Source organism: Girardinichthys multiradiatus, chromosome 19 (genome assembly GCF_021462225.1).
Source record: "Girardinichthys multiradiatus isolate DD_20200921_A chromosome 19, DD_fGirMul_XY1, whole genome shotgun sequence".
Classification (NCBI taxonomy): Eukaryota; Metazoa; Chordata; class Actinopteri; order Cyprinodontiformes; family Goodeidae; genus Girardinichthys; species Girardinichthys multiradiatus.
The window spans coordinates 30,450,703-30,469,468 of record NC_061811.1 but is presented as its reverse complement, the minus strand read 5'-3'; the positions used below and the strand labels follow the sequence as shown (position 1 = coordinate 30,469,468).

At 39.6% G+C, this 18,766-nt stretch overlaps 1 protein-coding gene across 10 annotated transcripts in view; it reads right to left on the bottom strand.

Moving 5' to 3' along the window:
* The window catches only part of map4k5 (mitogen-activated protein kinase kinase kinase kinase 5), a 43,480-nt gene that overhangs the window by 5,514 nt on the left and 19,200 nt on the right, over positions 1–18,766 (bottom strand). For 2 of the 10 annotated variants that reach the window (XM_047345160.1, XM_047345161.1), the window contains exons 14-34: positions 15,667–15,745; positions 14,997–15,068; positions 14,009–14,070; positions 13,306–13,373; positions 12,875–12,913; positions 12,216–12,260; positions 10,476–10,518; positions 10,170–10,380; positions 10,052–10,075; positions 9,849–9,928; positions 8,437–8,478; positions 8,110–8,194; positions 7,938–8,017; positions 6,583–6,643; positions 6,021–6,023; positions 5,685–5,799; positions 1,439–1,497; positions 1,150–1,253; positions 740–917; positions 277–345; positions 80–172 (exon numbers count right to left, since the gene is read on the bottom strand). In XM_047345160.1, coding sequence (XP_047201116.1) covers positions 80–172; positions 277–345; positions 740–917; positions 1,150–1,253; positions 1,439–1,497; positions 5,685–5,799; positions 6,021–6,023; positions 6,583–6,643; positions 7,938–8,017; positions 8,110–8,194; positions 8,437–8,478; positions 9,849–9,928; positions 10,052–10,075; positions 10,170–10,380; positions 10,476–10,518; positions 12,216–12,260; positions 12,875–12,913; positions 13,306–13,373; positions 14,009–14,070; positions 14,997–15,068; positions 15,667–15,745 — 1,612 coding nt within the window. Of the gene's footprint in view, positions 1–79; positions 173–276; positions 346–735; positions 918–1,149; positions 1,254–1,438; positions 1,498–5,684; positions 5,800–6,020; positions 6,024–6,582; positions 6,644–7,937; positions 8,018–8,109; positions 8,195–8,436; positions 8,479–9,848; positions 9,929–10,051; positions 10,076–10,169; positions 10,381–10,475; positions 10,519–12,215; positions 12,261–12,874; positions 12,914–13,305; positions 13,374–14,008; positions 14,071–14,996; positions 15,069–15,666; positions 15,746–18,766 lie in introns of all 10 variants that reach the window. The other 8 variants (XR_007035069.1, XM_047345162.1, XM_047345163.1 and 5 more) reach the window with 8 other exon arrangements.

The window sequence follows — 18,766 nt, the reverse complement described above, 5'->3', positions numbered from 1 at the left end:
CCTAGAGGCTATAGATTTTTTAAAATACCACAACAGCTGGATATACAGTATGTTGTTTCAGACATGTCTGAAGTCTTACCGACAGCACCGATGCAGAAGTCAAAGCTGAGCTCGGACGCCAGCTTCTTGTTGGACTTCAGTCTGCCCTGAAGATTAACGATCTTTACGTTTTCTAAAAAAGATTTGAAAAACCTGCTGTTAAAATTAAACCTATAAATCAAATTTCTGGGAAAAAGGCAACTACAGCAAGTCCAGAGAGACTATAAGACTACTCACGGTCTAAACACACCAACACCGTGTCTCTTTCCAGCTGTGTGACATGGATTGCATCCACTTGGTGATTTTCTGAAACCAGGGTGGGATACAACACTCCCATTTTAGTTTAGTTTATTAGTTCATTTCAAACTTGGCTGGAAAATAATAAAATTAATAAACTGAGATTGCACACTATTTAAAGTGTACTAATACCAATTTTATTTATGAAATGGAGTAACAAAAAGTATAAAGTTATTAAATCCTACCCCAGCGCCCCAACAGCAAACAATAAAATTCAGACCATGATTGTATGACAGAAATGATGCTTGTTAGGACTACGTATTTCCAGCTGACTGTGATTTTCTGAGCACCATGATGTGGACAAGATTATGTAGTCTATTCTTTAACTTTGTAGCTTTCCCACTTAAAATATAGATAAAAAATGCAGCTAAACCAAAGGGTAAAGGGTATCATCTTAACTTACTTGTTCCAATCTCTGTGAACCAGGAGGAACAAGAGTTGAGGTTGATCGTCTCAAAGCAGACCACCTGGCCATGCTCTGTGCCCTCGCTGATGGCGACACACACCAGAGGATACTCTTGTTCTGGGACCACCAGCATTTCAAACACCTTGAGCGGGCTGGGAAGAGGGAAGTCAAAGTGCTGCATTGGAGAAGAGAACGAGAAGAGGGTTGGACTCGGGATGAGTTTACCGGTTCTAAGAGTGATGACACTCGGACCTGTATCAATGTGGTAGGGTTAAGCTCTATCATAAATATATTCAACTACTGACATGCTACTGGATTAAAATAATAAAAAGGATTGAAAAAACATAGCAGTCTTGTTTGGAAACATGAGTGAAAGAGAAGAAGGGAGAGGAAGATAAGCAACTGACCTTGATGAGCATAAACCTTTGCATGGGTTCATACCACTGCAAAAGGACAATACCAGACTGAAGAGCCCCACACAAGTACTTGTGGCCTGTATATGGGTTTCTCACTGTAATATTGAAGGGAACACGGTGTTAACATGTTCTGCCGGACGATATGTATTTTCATAGGAGCTTGCAAAAATCAAATCAAATATTGTGTTTACATATTTAAGAAATGCTTCAGTAAAACGGGGAAGATAGTGAGATGTTAGGAAACTTAAAATAAATGGGTTTGACAGAAAAGGTCTCTCACCAATGCAGCATTTGTGACAACCTTTTGTGTCAGGGATCTTGGTTGTCAGCGCAAAGCGCCTGAAAAGAAAACCAGTTAAATACGTGGGTGAGCAAAGTCTCATTAGGTCAGGGTAACAGTAGGCGAGTTCTATATTTCCTGCTCTAAACAGTCACAAGTATTGAAACAAATACACCTCAATGAATTACATTACCATCAAAATGTTAATTTGTTTCAATACTTCAATTCAAAAGGCAAAGCCATACTCGAGTGATATTTTGCAAAAGTTTATTTTTTTATGATTATGGCTTATAGCTAATGAAAACCAAAATTCAATTACACTAAATGTTTTTAATATAAAACCAATAAAAAAAACAACCCAGATTTTTATTATGTAAATGTTATTTTGAGGTCATGTCAACTATCAGGTGAAAACTGCTGACCTGACAGAGGTCCAACTAACAGTCATTCGCTGCGTTTCATTAGAAATGTGAGCAAAACTTTGTCGATATTCTGCTAATTTCAAAAAAACACAATTTCGCAATTGATTGTATTTGGGTCAAATTGACCCATTTAAACATTTTACAAAAAAAATGGTACATGTATACATTTTTTTCTACCTGAAACTCTGCTTATTTTCAGCAATAAACATATACAATCAAAAAAAATATATATTTACAACATATACTACTATACCCCACACATTTACATCCTTCATTTGGTCTTCAAGTCAGTTTGACCCAAACAGAGAGAGAGACACACACACACACACACCACACACATCCGTGTTTTACTATCTTTATGAGGACTTTTCGGTTACTTCCATTGACTTCCATTCATTTTCCTTGATTTTTAGTGCCTAACCCTAACCCTAACCAGTTAATACCTAACCCTAACCCTAACAATAACCCAATTCATACCCTAGTCCTAAACCTAATCCCTGTCCCAAGAACAGAATTTGAAAAAGCGAGGACCAGAAAAATGTCCTCACTTTGCAATAAAAATACGAAAAATGGTTCTCACTCAGCAACAAGTACAACACAAACACACACACAAACACACACGATGTTACATTATTGTCATCAAAGCACAGATAAGCTGTTTGCTCTCAAAAAAGTATAATTGTCATTGTCTTGAGGGGAGACATGCCTACTTTGGCATCCTCATCCTTGCTGGTGTCTACAGGTCAAGAGGGGAGTCGACTGAAAGTCTGTGGAATGCCGAGACAGGGAGATACATTTTTAGAGCCACAATGTCTCTGAAGAGCTTCCATGTATTCTCAAGGATCATCAGATTTGATGCCGTTTCATCTTATGCATGGAACGTGCACATTTATACAAGAAAGCCAGAAGGAGGAGTTGCTGAAAATGCTACTAGATACACATGTCACAAAGCCTCAGTGGCCGAAACATTACCTGTGACAATTTCTTCACCTCGTACAACCTGGGACAGGAGCTTCTCAAAAGAAAGCTGATAATGGTTGGAACAATTCGAAAAATAGGACAGAGCTTTCACCTGAGGTTTTAACTGTGAAGAAAAGGCCAGTCCATTCCTCCAACTTTATGTTCATGGTCAACACTGCCCCAGGATCTTACATACCAAAAAAAGGAAAAAATGTGGTGCTCATGCACACTCTTCACGGGGATGGAGCAATAAGTACCAGGGAGGACCAGGACTGTAAGCCAGAAGTCATAATTGACTAAAATGCCACCAAAGGAGGGGTAGACAACCTAGACAAGCTGCGGGCCCGCTACAGCTGTCAAAGAAGAACACTATGGTGGCCACTCATGATCTTTTATAACATAATGGATGTCTCAGTCTATAATAAGTTGACAATCAGGATGGCATCAACCCAGACTGGAACCAGAGGAAGCTCCAAAAAAGGCGATTTTTCCTTGAGGAACTAGGCAAGGCATTGGTGACACCGTACATCCAAAGGAGACAGCATGTGCCCAGGACCCCGGCTTCTCTAGACACAATGAGGAGAATGGCAGATGCTCCAGCTGTCCCACCTGCACGTCTCACACGACCACAACGTCATGTTTCTGAAGCAAGTCTCCTGTTGCAGTGTGGTGGGCCTCTGGGGTGTGTGTGATTTCAGAAATAGATCAAATTAATCCTGAACTAATACTCTTCATGGTATTGTAGGTTGCAGCCAGTGGCAAAAAGAAGGTGTGTGGACCATCAAAGGACACAAACCACAGGCCGAAAAGTACATTTGTGGTACACACATACTGCCAAAGTTTGTGATGCATGTGTTTTGTAAAGAGGCATGTCTGTCTTATTTTCCAAGCACCACTCCCTGTTGCAAGAACTATGCCTCAGTTGTTCATTTGCATTTCATAATATAAAAGTGATTGATTGTTGAAGCTCCAGTTGATGTATTGAGAGTTTGCATTCAAACTAATGTTAATGAAAAAATTGTCTCACCTTTTTATTCCAAGATAAACATGATTTATTACACCCGAGTCTTGAGTATAGTGGATTTTTAACATCAACTATAACATTATGACAAAAAGAGTAGTCACATTTCCATTGTTAATTGTGTTCTAGTAGAGACTAATTTCAATCATTAAACTTATATGTTGTCTCAATTGTTTGAAATTGAGATAAGGGCAATATATGTTAATGGTTTATCAAGTAAAATGTTATATTTGAATTGTTTTTAAAGCCCCAAATATGTCCCATGTCAATTTGACCCTCGGGATACCAGAGGGTCCCAAAAGTGAACCATACAAGGGTTAAATAAGACATGCTAATAAAATCATACATGAAGTTTGTTCACGCAATAACATTATCCTCCTTCTACTTCCTGTCGTCTTTTTGCCTGTGGTGATATCCAGGTGTTGCTCACGTGACTCGTGAGATGCCCATTGCAGTTTTGCGAAATACACCAATTTCAGTACAGCCAAAAAAAACAAAAACACTTCATCCTAGTGCAAAAAACAGGAGATTTTTTTTCTCGAAATTTCGAAGTCGAATTTATTTTCATAATTATAATTTGTGCAATTTGATGGTCAATGGATATGCAGCTGTTGACACCCCCACAAGAAAGACAAAACACAACAGGTCAGAACTAAAGAACCTGCTAGTTCAGAGCACTGCATCCAGGCATATTAAAGAAAAGTTGAGCAGAAGAAAAAAGTGTGGCAAAAAACCGTGCACAAGCAACAGGGATAACTGCACCATTGAGAGGATTTTGAAGCCAAGCCCCTTGAAGAGTTTGGGGGAAGACTCACGAGGTATTGACAGCAGCTGGAGGTGGTGTTTAAGTGTCACCTCACAAAGACATATCCAGGGCCTGGGCTACAACTGTCACATTCCTTTAGTTAAGTCATACTGACTCAGGGTCAACATCACAAGCGTCTTACCTGGGATAAAAAGAAAAGCAAGGGCACTGTTGCTCAGTGGTCCAAAGCTCATTTTCCAGATGAAAATATTGTTTGCATTTCATTTGGAAAGCAATGTCCCAGAGTTTGTAGGTAGGGTAAAGAGGGACAGAATCAAAGTTCTTTGAGGTCCAGTGTGAGGTGTTGGGGAGCCATGTCATCTCTTGGTGTTAGTCCAGTTTTTGTTGTTTTCTAAATCACGTCCAAAGTCAGCACAACCATCTACCAAAAATGTCAGAGCACATCATGCTGACAAGCCGTATGGAGATGCTGATTCCATTTTTTAGCAGGACTTTGCACCTACCGACACTGCCAAATACCTTCTTTAACGTCCATAGTATCACTGTGCCTGACTCGACAGCAGACTCATCTGACCCAAACCCCACAGAGAAGCTATGGAGTACTGTTAAGAGCAAGATGAGATCCACAGGCGAATCACCTCCATGCCACGCTGCATTGATGCAGTAATTGCTACAACCAAGTCATGGATGCATACACTCTACAGTACATGGACATGTCTGTCAGTAGTTCATACATTAAAAATAATTCTTTATCGGTCTAATGCTTTCAAATTTTCTGAGAAACTGAATTTTGAGTTTTTATTAGATGCAAGCCATGATCACCAAAGTTAACAGAAAGTATCACTTAACTGACTGTATGTAAGGAATCTAAATAATCTACTGAAAAAGTTACTGAATTCAATTCAATGATATTCCAATTTATCGAAATACATCTGTAGATAGAGACATACAAGCATTAAAATCTTAGGATGTGAATTTATTCCATCAGTAAACCTAATAAAAGTAAAACTTTGATGACTAATCAGACAATGTACAAAAGAGAAAATTCAGAACCAAGCACAGGGCTGGATATCTCACCTCGGCAAAATTTTATCTGGGAAGCGGTGCGTCTGAAACTGGGCTGCAAGGCCAGGCTTCTTCAGCTGCTCAAACAGCCCAATCAGATTGTGGGAGTACAGCTGGAAAGATCTTCCTATAACACAGTAAATCCTTCCATTATCTTCATGGAATGAGCTGAGTAGCATTTTTGAAGTTTTATAGGACCAAATCCCAAACATGTCAAGAAGTAAATCTTTAACTATCATTTGGAAATATTTGCCATCCTACCAAGCTGTCCTTACATACAAGAAGGTTAGAAGTGAACAGGGGGTAAAAAACAGAAGTGTTGATGATGATGATGTGAAGCATGATTACCTTCTGATGAAGCCAGTTAGTAGAATATCAAATCAAGCCAGGCGATAGGAGGATGGACAAAGTCCAAGGGAATAGAAGAAGAGAACAGAGGTTAAGTATACCCAGGAGCAAACTTCTAAAGGTAAAACCGCAAGTAGACCTAACACTATGTAATCCCATCCTCGGCTGTTAAACCGAGCAAACGATAGGCTCTTAGGAAAGCCACGTGCAGACAGTTTGGTTTCAAATGAAAGCTGATTTAAGGTTTCTCATCAAACATACCATACCTATCTTAGAAACAAGCTAGACTTGCTTTCACTGATAGTGTAACATTGTAAACAAAAAAAAACATTTGTTCTTCCCAAAAACAACAGGCTGGAAGGATGTGTGTCACTTGTGTGTTACTGTACTACGATAACAGCTCTTATAGTGACCCTTACAGCAAACAGCAGAAACTGTTATTTTAGGGCTGCAGATGTAGAGTGACTGTGATGCCTTCAGGTGCAGCCAGATAACACAGGACAAAGACGCGGCCGGTTATAACAGAGGGCAGTGAAGTAAGGATGACGGGTTCTTTGCTTACCAGACAAAGACATCAGGTTGTTGTTGATAACATACAGCCACATACACTTCCGTGGGAAAAGCTAACAAAAAGAAAGCAAAAACATACCATCAATGAGCAAAGTACAGAGCTTTTTGCTGCCTTTAAAGGATGGGAGAAGGAATACATCTTTACCAGAACAGACAAATTACAGCTTAGTAAATTTTGAAAATAAAACGTCACATTTTCTCACATTTGACATAAACTTCATTGCCTTTATTGTCACACTGGGATAAGTTGTTTACAAAATGTTTAACAGATAAAAAGTGTGGGTTAGCTTATAAAGCAGTATTCTAAGCTTTGAACATCTCACAGAGCAGTATTCAATTCATCATATGAAAACAAAAAGAGTATAGCACAACTGCAAACCAACCAAGACATGCCCACCCACTGACAGGCGGGGCAAAGAAAGCTTTAGTCAGAGAAGCAGCCAAAGAAGCACATGGTAACCTATGGAGGAGCTGCAGAGATCCACAGTATGGGTGGAGGAATCCTTCGGTTGGATAATTACTAGACGTGCAGTCCACAAATCTGACCTTTATGCAACAGTGGCAAGAAGAAAGCCATGGTTGAAAGAAAGCCATCAGAAGTCTCATTTGTAGTTAGGAAGGGTTTAGGTCAAAGCATATTCCTGTGCTGGAATGGCCCAGTCATGCCCATACACTTAGATGAGATTTTCAGTTATTTCCTTCCAATTCACAATTAGGCACTACTTCATCTATCACATAAAATCAAATTGAAAACACTGAAGCTTGAGGCTGTGACAGAATGGGGTGTGAATACTTTTGCAAGGCTTTAAAGTAGCCCTGCAAAAGAATTTTGACTAATCTTAGTTGAAGTTTCCAGGATTTTAAACAGTTTTGTTTTTTCCCCTCTAGCACCTCAAGTACACAATTCTGCCAAATATAGTTATTTCTTTATTGCAAAATATTTGAACTTGTCAACATTAATATGTTTTTCAGGAAACAGAAAGATAAATGTGAAGTTCCATGTGATAAGATGCTCAAGTTAAAGCCCTGAACAGGGACGCAGAAATACCTCGTCGTACTGGATCATCACCAGATTTGGAAAATATTTATTTGTACATGTTTCCAGCTACTTCTTCCAAATACTTGTTTTGAACCGAGTCATCTGGAAACATTTAGGACCTAATCATACACTGTGCTATTTTCCAACTCATGGAAATCACATTAGCACTGCTGTTGAACAGGGCCATCTAATAATGCGAAAAAGCAAAAACAGCAACTTAATAGAAACTAGTTTAGGTAAAATATAAATTATCATTACAGTGTCAAACAGTAACTAATTTAGCAGAGCTGGATTTTAGCTTAAGTTACCTGCTCCATTGTTGCCTCGTGCAGCTCATTAAGATTTAGTGTATAGATGCCATCCTCTGTTCCAAAGATTAGGTACTGATCTAAAACAAGAACGATGAACTTTAGTTCAGCAAAACAATTTAACCGTAGCCCTCCTACAATCACCAGAACGTGCTTACTGCCTAGTATTTACCTTTGGTGTCTGGATGAATCCACGATGTGGCGCAGTTGATTTTCAACGGACAGCCTTCAAACACTTTAGAGAAACAGGCTCCCATCTGCAACAGAAAGCCATCCAGCTCAAAACCGGCAGCATCTGGTTCAGTGAAGCGCCAGAATGTCAGCGAGGAATTAATGAGCCAGAGTGGAGCTGAACCACAAAGTAGAAAGCTATGTGGACCCCAAATATCTACAGAATGTACAGCAGCAACTCAAATGAGAGTTTAATAACAGTGTCCATAAAACCAGGCCAGCATGGATGAGCAGAGGCTGTGAGGGACAATGAAGATGATTGACTCACCAGTACTTTAGGAGTGGGTGGCAGGCCATTTATTGCAGGTTTCTAAGTAGGAGCAGAGAAAACAACAATAAGATTCCAGAACTGCTGAAAGTCATAACAACTGTAATTTAACTCTGGCCTCAACTAATAAGGTATTAGAAGAGCTACGTGAACAGTTTTGAAGCACGATCAGCAGGACTGAAAGCCAAATCTTTAACTGTGAGGAATCGGATCTGGTAAGACAAACAAACCAAAAAAATAAATAAACAAAGGAGCAATTTTCAGTGCAAGGTAAGCCAACTAGCAACAGGATTCCTAAACAGTTTTCATGTCCATACTTTTCCAGTCTCACATTTCAAGGATTCCAAATCCTGTATGACCATTTAAAAATAAAAAATACAAATGTTCACAATGAATATATGGAAAAGAGGTGTCTCTTAAAAGTTTACACACCCCTGTTAAAATGTAAGCTTTTTGTGATGTAAATAGCTGAGGGCACTATGAATCTTTTTACAACTGTTTTTTAAAAATAATGTGCCGCCTGCGTGGTGGTGGCTAGGAGTAAAGAGCATCACGCATATACCGAGGCTACGATCCTCAACGCAGTCATCGCGGATTTGAGTCCCGGCCCCGGCGACCTTTGCTGCATGTCTTCTCCTCTCTTTCTCCACCCCATTTACTGTTGGTTAACTTACAAAAATAAAGGCCACTTCTAACACAAAACTGAAAATATTGCCATCTTACCAGTGGCAATTTAACTGAAAAATGGACAAATCTGTAAGAAGTGCAAAATAAAAAAAAATAAAACAGAAAAGCTGAAATAACCCCGGTGGATAATTTCCACACACATTGGAACTAATATTTAGTTAAAACATGTTCATTCATTTTTGGGACTCAAGTCTTTTTGAGTTCACATCTGCCATCAATTATAGATAAACCAGAAATAATGTTCAACTGCCCTAGTAGGAGACTCTTTAGCTATAGCCAGTGTTTGGAGAAGTTAGAAAAAATCTACATCTCCTCACTGCACAAAGGTATCAGTCAGGAGAAGAGTACAAACGTCCACAGCTGTGTGTGTGTACATACATACCTAAAGTTCGGTTTAAGATATAATTTTTTTATTGATTTTATCTAATATTCTAATTTTCTGTGGTTTTCATTATCTATAAGCCATAATCATCACAATTACAAGAAATAAAGGCTTGAAATACTTCTCTCAGTGTAATGGATTTATATAATAAACAAGTTTCACTTTCCAAAATGAGTGCGAAAAAAAATTGACATTTTTCATGATCTAACTTTTTGAGATGTACCTGTAGGATGCACAATAAACTGCATAAATGGCCACTAACATGAACCTTCACATGTTAGCCTTTAGGCATATTAAACTACAGATGCTGCGACGAACTGTTTAGCTAAATCTTTCAACTCACAGGGAAGTCCTTTTTCTCCTTCCGGTGCTGTGGTGTTGCTGTAAGACTGCCTTCATTCACACTTCCATCTGAATCGTAATCTGTCATATAAAGAGAGAAGTTAAATTAGATTTAAGGATGAGGTTGTCAATTAAGATCAAAATGTCAAACCAAAATACAGTATAATTCCTACAATCTAAACAATTTATACCAGTCTCCCTTACCTTTAAGGTCACATTTAATTGGAGCTTGTAAAGAAATTAGAGAACAAACTAATTCAAGAAAACCAGTGACAAAAAAATAACAAACACAGCACAAAACAATATTCATATTCTCACTCACCAGGATCAGAAGCATGAGATAAGAAGCCAGGGCTGCTGACACTAGCTGACAGGATGTCAGATGACGAATGCTCCACCTTGTTGCCCTGTTCAGGCGTGCTCTGTCTGCGAACAGCCTGGCTTGGTCCATTTTCTGAGTTTGGGAACCTACGAACGGTCAGCGACTTCTCATCGTTCAGTGCAAGCTCCTCTGATGGGTTGTTAACTTGTGGCTTAGGGGGGAAAAAACATTTAAACATTAGAGTAACTTTAACAACACAAACTGGAGAATGAAACAGAAACAATACTGTCAAACAGCAAGACTTACCTTTGGGGGCAGAGGGGGACGTGCACCTGGTTTAAGTGTTGACCTGAAGTGGACAAAAGATGCTCACTGCAGAAATGAATGTTTTTCCACGTATATATACAGGTCCTTCTCAAAATATTAGCATATTGTGATAAAGTTCATTATTTTCCATAATGTCATGATGAAAATGTAACATTCATATATTTTAGATTCATTGCACACTAACTGAAATATTTCAGGTCTTTTATTGTCTTAATACGGATGATTTTGGCATACAGCTCATGAAAACCCAAAATTCCTATCTCACAAAATTAGCATATTTCATCCGACCAATAAAAGAAAAGTGTTTTTAATACAAAAAACGTCAACCTTCAAATAATCATGTACAGTTATGCACTCAATACTTGGTCGGGAATCCTTTGGCACAAATGACTGCTTCAATGCGGCGTGGCATGGAGGCAATCAGCCTGTGGCACTGCTGAGGTCTTATGGAGGCCCAGGATGCTTCGATAGCGGCCTTTAGCTCATCCAGAGTGTTGGGTCTTGAGTCTCTCAACGTTCTCTTCACAATATCCCACAGATTCTCTATGGGGTTCAGGTCAGGAGAGTTGGCAGGCCAATTGAGCACAGTGATACCATGGTCAGTAAACCATTTACCAGTGGTTTTGGCACTGTGAGCAGGTGCCAGGTCGTGCTGAAAAATGAAATCTTCATCTCCATAAAGCTTTTCAGCAGATGGAGGCATGAAGTGCTTCAAAATCTCCTGATAGCTAGCTGCATTGACCCTGCCCTTGATAAAACACAGTGGACCAACACCAGCAGCTGACACGGCACCCCAGACCATCACTGACTGTGGGTACTTGACACTGGACTTCTGGCATTTTGGCATTTCCTTCTCCCCAGTCTTCCTCCAGACTCTGGCACCTTGATTTCCGAATGACATGCAGAATTTGCTTTCATCTGAAAAAAGTACTTTGGACCACTGAGCAACAGTCCAGTGCTGCTTCTCTGTAGCCCAGGTCAGGCGCTTCTGCCGCTGTTTCTGGTTCAAAAGTGGCTTGACCTGGGGAATGCGGCACCTGTAGCCCATTTCCTGCACACGCCTGTGCACGGTGGCTCTGGATGTTTCTACTCCAGACTCAGTCCACTGCTTCCGCAGGTCCCCCAAGGTCTGGAATCGGCCCTTCTCCACAATCTTCCTCAGGGTCCGGTCACCTCTTCTCGTTGTGCAGCGTTTTCTGCCACACTTTTTCCTTCCCACAGACTTCCCACTGAGGTGCCTTGATACAGCACTCTGGGAACAGCCTATTCGTTCAGAAATGTCTTTCTGTGTCTTACCTTCTTGCTTGAGGGTGTCAATAGTGGCCTTCTGGACAGCAGTCAGGTCGGCAGTCTTACCCATGATTGGGTTTTGAGTGATGAACCAGGCTGGGAGTTTTAAAGGCCTCAGGAATCTTTTGCAGGTGTTTAGAGTTAACTCGTTGATTCAGATGATTAGGTTCATAGCTCGTTTAGAGACCCTTTTAATGATATGCTAATTTTGTGAGATAGGAATTTTGGGTTTTCATGAGCTGTATGACAAAATCATCCGTATTAAGATAATAAAAGACCTGAAATATTTCAGTTAGTGTGCAATGAATCTAAAATATATGAATGTTAAATTTTCATCATGACATTATGGAAAATAATGAACTTTATCACAATATGCTAATATTTTGAGAAGGACCTGTACATGCATTTGAATCTATGTAAATAACTTACAGCTCGACATCTTCAAAGGCATCTTCTAGACTGGTGATGTGTCCACTGTGGATGATAAATGCAATAATCAGTGTGAAAAGATAACTCTGTAGGCTCTCATTAAATATAAATTCAACAAATCTTTCAAATCTATTCTTTCAAACCAATAAACTGACTATGAGGTGTTTTGATAAGAAGAATGGGTAAAAAATGTCAGTGTGCAGATGCGCAAAGCTGATAAAGATATACCCCAAATGACCTCTAAATGTTGACTCGGGGACTGAATACAAATGCATGAAACACTTTTCAGATTTTATTCGTAAAAAAAGAGAAAAAAGTTAAAGTTTCCTGTGACTTCCTAATTAATCTAACACTTTGTGTTACTCCTTTGACATAAAACCCCAAGAAATATAGATTTAGGTTTGTGAGTGTGATGTAAAAAAAACTTTAAGAGCATGAGGACTTTTACAAGACACTGTAACCCTGGATGATAGTGTTTTCTGAAACTTCTAAGTAAACACAGAACACTGCATCACACTATCTATTATCACACCACACATGCTAAAAAGATGAAAGTCATGGCAGTTGATTGTTTAAGGTCAATGCAAAAGGGAAAAAGACAGAGAAAAGCAGGAAGTGGCTGGTGTGAGGTTCTACAGCGCACATAGTGTTAGTGTTACCGTTGGAACAATTCATCCTCAACGCTTTTGAGAAGGCTCCTTCGAAGGACAACAAAGGTGAGGCAGACCGCCAAAACAGAGCGGAGAAAAGTGGAGGGAAAAACAAAAGTCAAAGTAGGTGGAAAAGTGAAACAAGGAGCTTAAAACACAGCATGTTGAACCCACCCCAGGGAGAGTGAGCTCTTTTTCTACCAAAGGTTAGGCCGTGTGACTAAGCAGGTTAGTGTGAGAGGGAGACTATTATTAGGACTAAAAACCTCAGAACATCTCAGCATATTAGTAGCGAACAAATACAGCAAGAAATCAATCATGCGTTTGATCTATTTATGTGAACTAGTCTCAATAGATGCATCATAAAATAAGATCCAGGTAGTGAGTGACACACAAGGTAAATAGGAGCGGTACCCATGACAACAGTTTCCATAGCGTACCTGGTTTTTATTCCTCCATCTGCAAAAGGGCTCCATTGGGAAGGAAAGTCATTATCTTTATTCACATCCTGTGGAGAGGCAGTCATGCATTAGAAAAGAACTTCAATGCTTTGCCTTTTTTAATACATACAGTTAATGCCAAAACTATTCACACCCCTGGCAGATTTAGATATAAAAAAAAAAAAATCGTACAATTTCACCAACGTGTTTCTTCTGACCAGAAGTAATATTAACATTTTGGAGAAGTCCAGCCAGAGTCCTGATATTAATCTAATAGAGAAAATGTGAAATGAGGTAAAGATCAGGGTGATTTCCAGCTTTGAAGACTTTGAACTCACCCCAAAGATCTTTCAAATAACAGTGGAAACATGTAAAAAGCTGTTCAGGGATACTAAGAGTTTGATAGCTGTGTTGCCAACAAAGACAACGTTATAAATAATTGCTGACATTATCTATATATAGTAAAAAAAACATTTTTCCCCAAAATGTTCCCTGTTAAACATTATATAATTTTTTAAGAGGAGCCTGTGTCGGGTCAAATCTTCTTGACCAAATGAGAATAAAGTGGAACTGTCAGGGGTACGAATAACTTTGAGCTTAATTTTATGTATGCATAGAGTACACACTACTACATACAAAAAAAAAAAAAAAAAAATCGACCACAAAAAAATAGTGGCTTTAACTAATAAACCATAATTATTACCATTTCAGAATGGGCTTCAGTTGCTTTTGGGAGCAGAGGCGCCTGAAACTGGACCTTGTCAACTGTGAATGAAACACATCATCTTCAGTTATCTTTTCTTGCACACACCTTTAAACACTAGAGGGCATCAGCACTCAACACTTTAATTCTCCCAATAACTCTCTGGTGCATTATTACCAGCTGATGAGACGTTACAGAGCATATTCTGAGCAAAACAAATCATAAATCAACATACATTACTACTACTTCTTTTGATTCATGGTGCAGCTCTGTGAAGCGAATGTTTACTCTGGGGTCTAAAAACAAATTGGTCATTAAAGATTTACACCCGACACAAAGATAATCTGTTCATATTGAAAATTTTGAAACAAAAAAAAAAACTAATAAATGTTGAAACAAATCCTCTTAGTTTGGGTTCTGGGTCACATTGCATCCACCATCTAATCCAGTAGGAGATGCTTGTTTAGCGTCCAGAATCAATGCAACGTAATCTTGGGTGGAGAACAAAAAAAGTCTGCAATAGCTGCCAATACATGCGCCAACATAATCAGCTTCTCGTTAATAAAGAAACTTTGTATTAAACCTTCCAGGCCACAGATTTTCCTATTTTCTTCCTCTTTAAAGTATGCTAATCAGGTGGAAGTGCTGCAGGCTTTTTTAAAAACACGAAAGTGAGGCGATACCCAGCCAAGATACAGCTGAAAAGTACAGCAGAGGGATCAGGTTTTGACATGTGAGTAAAACTAAAAGTTCTTTATAAGTGCCTTACTCGTCATCTCTAAATATCTGGTAGTTCAGTCAGTCTGACAGGAATGAAGACGTCACACAGTTGCATCATCAAGTAAATACTCCATGCAGCAACCTCATCTCAGTGTCATCTGAATGTCTACCCTAAGCTCTGGTATGTCATTTTGTTGCAACAATATCTCAGGAAGTCTTGGAAATGAGCTGGGGAAGTAAAACACAGTTATACTACACTGCCACTAACCTGCATCCCCCCTGTGTCCCTCAGAGTCACTAGGACTTGAGATTGGACGTTTGAGGCCTGTTCCATTGTTTGCTTCATGTAGGAGGGAAGGTCAGATAATAGTGAGACATTGAGATAAAAAAAAACAAAAAACAGGACGTAGATCTAGTACAAATGATCACGGCACAAATAAGTAACAAGAGGTGGAGAAGTATGTATGCTAACAAATAAATATGACAAACATATCTCTCCATCACCACCATGACATGATTAATGGATGCAACCTCCTGACACAACACAGTGTTCTGCCTTATCTACCACAGCACAACAATCCAGCTTCCCTGAAGGGTGTGAAAACATTAAAATGCCACTATTAAACTGGATCACCTGCCTTCATTTTAGATATCTGAAACTAAATTTCCCTGGAATCCTTTGTGACCCTTCAGACAAGCTCTACCACATCCTTTTAGTAAAGGATGAGGGACTGCTAATTAGTACTTTAAAACAACACAAGTTACAATAATGCACGATGTACTACTACATCTAGCTTCTCTTCTCTGCCAGACTATTATTATATAAACACTAGCAGAAACAGTGGTCTGGAAACATGCCAGGCACTGCTGACTAACACAATAACTGGTGATGTCACAGACACGACACAGGGTGTTCATTTTGCTTTGTGTGAACTTACAGTCGATCTCTGAGCGAGTCCTCTCAACTTTGGGGTGTTTGTTGATGGAACGGATGGTGTGTCGGACTACAGAGAGAGGCTAGAAAACATTACAAGAGAGATATTAAAGAAACAAGCATCTTCAAAATCATCACTGCTGAAGGGTGCAATACTGCAACAGTACTATTTTTAATCACTTGGGACATTATCTTCTGAAATGATCTCAAGAACAAATTTGGAAATTTTGCACGTCATACACTGCTGAGAGCTGCTTTTCTTGTGCGTCATGACATTAATATGCATCCCAGAGGCTGTTTGTTTGTTACAAGCTCCATTGCTTGCAGTCAATAGCCTTTGGTAGTTTTTTCACTTGCCGTGGCTAAGACAGTACCGCTGCTGTCAGGGTGAGAAAAGCACAATGGTCTCTTAAATGGAGCTGGTACCACCTCTTTGGCTGCCACAAAGCTGTGATGTAGACTCCAGTTGGAATAATAATAATAATGTCAGTGGAGTGATTCAATAAGATGGGGGGCTGGGAGGTTTTAGGAGTGCATGAAAAAACGCAGAGAGAATTTTAGGAATCATCTTTTATTGCGAAGATACTTGACAAAATAAAATCCCTCTTAATATATTTACATTTACCACTGAGAGCCTGTTGCAGGTCTCTGACTTTTTGTCATGTCTGTTTTCATGTGAGTTTGACAGGGGTGTGTTTTTATATATAATATAAACAAGAGAGCCCAGAATACACACCACCTAAAACTATGATTAACTGTATCCCACAAAAGAGAGTACACCCCTCACGTTTTTGCAGATATTTTATCATATCTTTTCCTGGGACAACACTGAAGATATGACACTTTGAAACAATGTAAAGTAGTCAGTGTGCAGCTTGTATAACAGTGGAAATTTGCTGTCCCCTCAAAATAACTCAACACACAACCATTAATGTCTTTTGGCAACCAAAGTGAGTACACCCCTAAGTGAAAATGTTCGAACTGTGCCCAATTAGCCATTTTCCCTCCCTGGTGTCATGTGACTCGTTAGTGTTACAAGTTTCATATCTTCACTCTTGTCAAATCAGATCTAAGAAAATGTTTACAAAAATGTGAAGGGTGTACTACTATTGTGAGATACTGTATATGCAAACATTTATCACAACTGAAGCAATCACATTTTGTCATCTAACATGCCTTGTAAAAGCATCAATACTCCTTTAACCTGTTCACATTGTGCCAGGTTACAGCCACAAATGACCACATGTTGCTGGAGTTACAGCTGCATATCATTTGCGGTCTGTCTCTTCCAGGTTTGCACATCTACACAGCTAAGATGATTGAATACTTTTGATTTACAGCTCAAACTCAGACAAATTGGACAGAGACTGTCTGAACATTAATGTTCAAGTCTTGCCATGGATTCTTACAGGTCCTTCTCATAATATTAGCATATTGTGATAAAGTTCATTATTTTCCATAATGTCATGATGAAAATTTAACATTCATATATTTTAGATTCATTGCACACTAACTGAAATATTTCAGGTCTTTTATTGTCTTAATATGGATGATTTTGTCATACAGCTCATGAAAACCCAAAATTCCTATCTCACAGAATTAGCATATCATTAAAAGGGTCTCTAAACGAGCTATGAACCTAATCATCTGAATCAACGAGTTAACTCTAAACACCTGCAAAAGATTCCTGAGGCCTTTAAAACTCCCAGCCTGGTTCATCACTCAAAACCCCAATCATGGGTAAGACTGCCGACCTGACTGCTGTCCAGAAGGCCACTATTGACACCCTCAAGCAAGAGGGTAAGACACAGAAAGACATTTCTGAACGAATAGGCTGTTCCCAGAGTGCTGTATCAAGGCACCTCAGTGGGAAGTCTGTGGGAAGGAAAAAGTGTGGCAGAAAACGCTGCACAACGAGAAGAGATGACCGGACCCTGAGGAAGATTGTGGAGAAGGGCCAATTCCAGACCTTGGGGGACCTGCGGAAGCAGTGGACTGAGTCTGGAGTAGAAACATCCAGAGTCACCGTGCACAGGCGTGTGCAGGAAATGGGCTACAGGTGCCGCATTCCCCAGGTCAAGCCACTTTTGAACCAGAAACAGCAGCAGAACGCCTGACCTGGGCTACAGAGAAGCAGCACTGGACTGTTGCTCAGTGGTCCAAAGTACTTTTTTCAGATGAAAGCAAATTCTGCATGTCATTCAGAAATCAAGGTGCCAGAGTCTGGAGGAAGACTGGGGAGAAGGAACTGCCAAAATGCCAGAAGTCCAGTGTCAAGTACCCACAGTCAGTGATGGTCTGGGGTGCTGTGTCAGCTGCTGGTGTTGGTCCACTGTGTTTTATCAAGGGCAGGGTCAATGCAGCTAGCTATCAGGAGATTTTGGAGCACTTCATGCTTCCATCTGATGAAAAGCTTTATGGAGATGAAGATTTCATTTTTCAGCATGACCTGGCACCTGCTCACAGTGCCAAAACCACTGGTAAATGGTTTACTGACCATGGTATCACTGTGCTCAATTGGCCTGCCAACTCTCCTGGCCTGAACCCCATAGAGAATCTGTGGGATATTGTGAAGAGAACGTTGAGAGACTCAAGACCCAACACTCTGGATGAGCTAAAGGCCGCTATCGAAGCATCCTGGGCCTCCATAAGACCTCAGCAGTGCCACAGGCTGATTGCCTCCATGCCACGCCGCATTGAAGCAGTCATTTCTGCAAAAGGATTCCCGACCAAGTATTGAGTGCATAACTGTACATGATTATTTGAAGGTTGACGTTTTTTGTATTAAAAACACTTTTCTTTTATTGGTCAGATGAAATATGCTAATTTTGTGAGATAGGAATTTTGGGTTTTCATGAGCTGTATGCCAAAATCATCCGTATTAAGACAATAAAAGACCTGAAATATTTCAGTTAGTGTGCAATGAATCTAAAATATATGAATGTTACATTTTCATCATGACATTATGGAAAATAATGAACTTTATCACAATATGCTAATATTTTGAGAAGGACCTGTATATGGATGTAGATGGTGGCCTTTGACTGTTCCATTCTCACACATCAATGCGTTTTGTTTTAAATAATTCTCTCTCCCTGCTTATA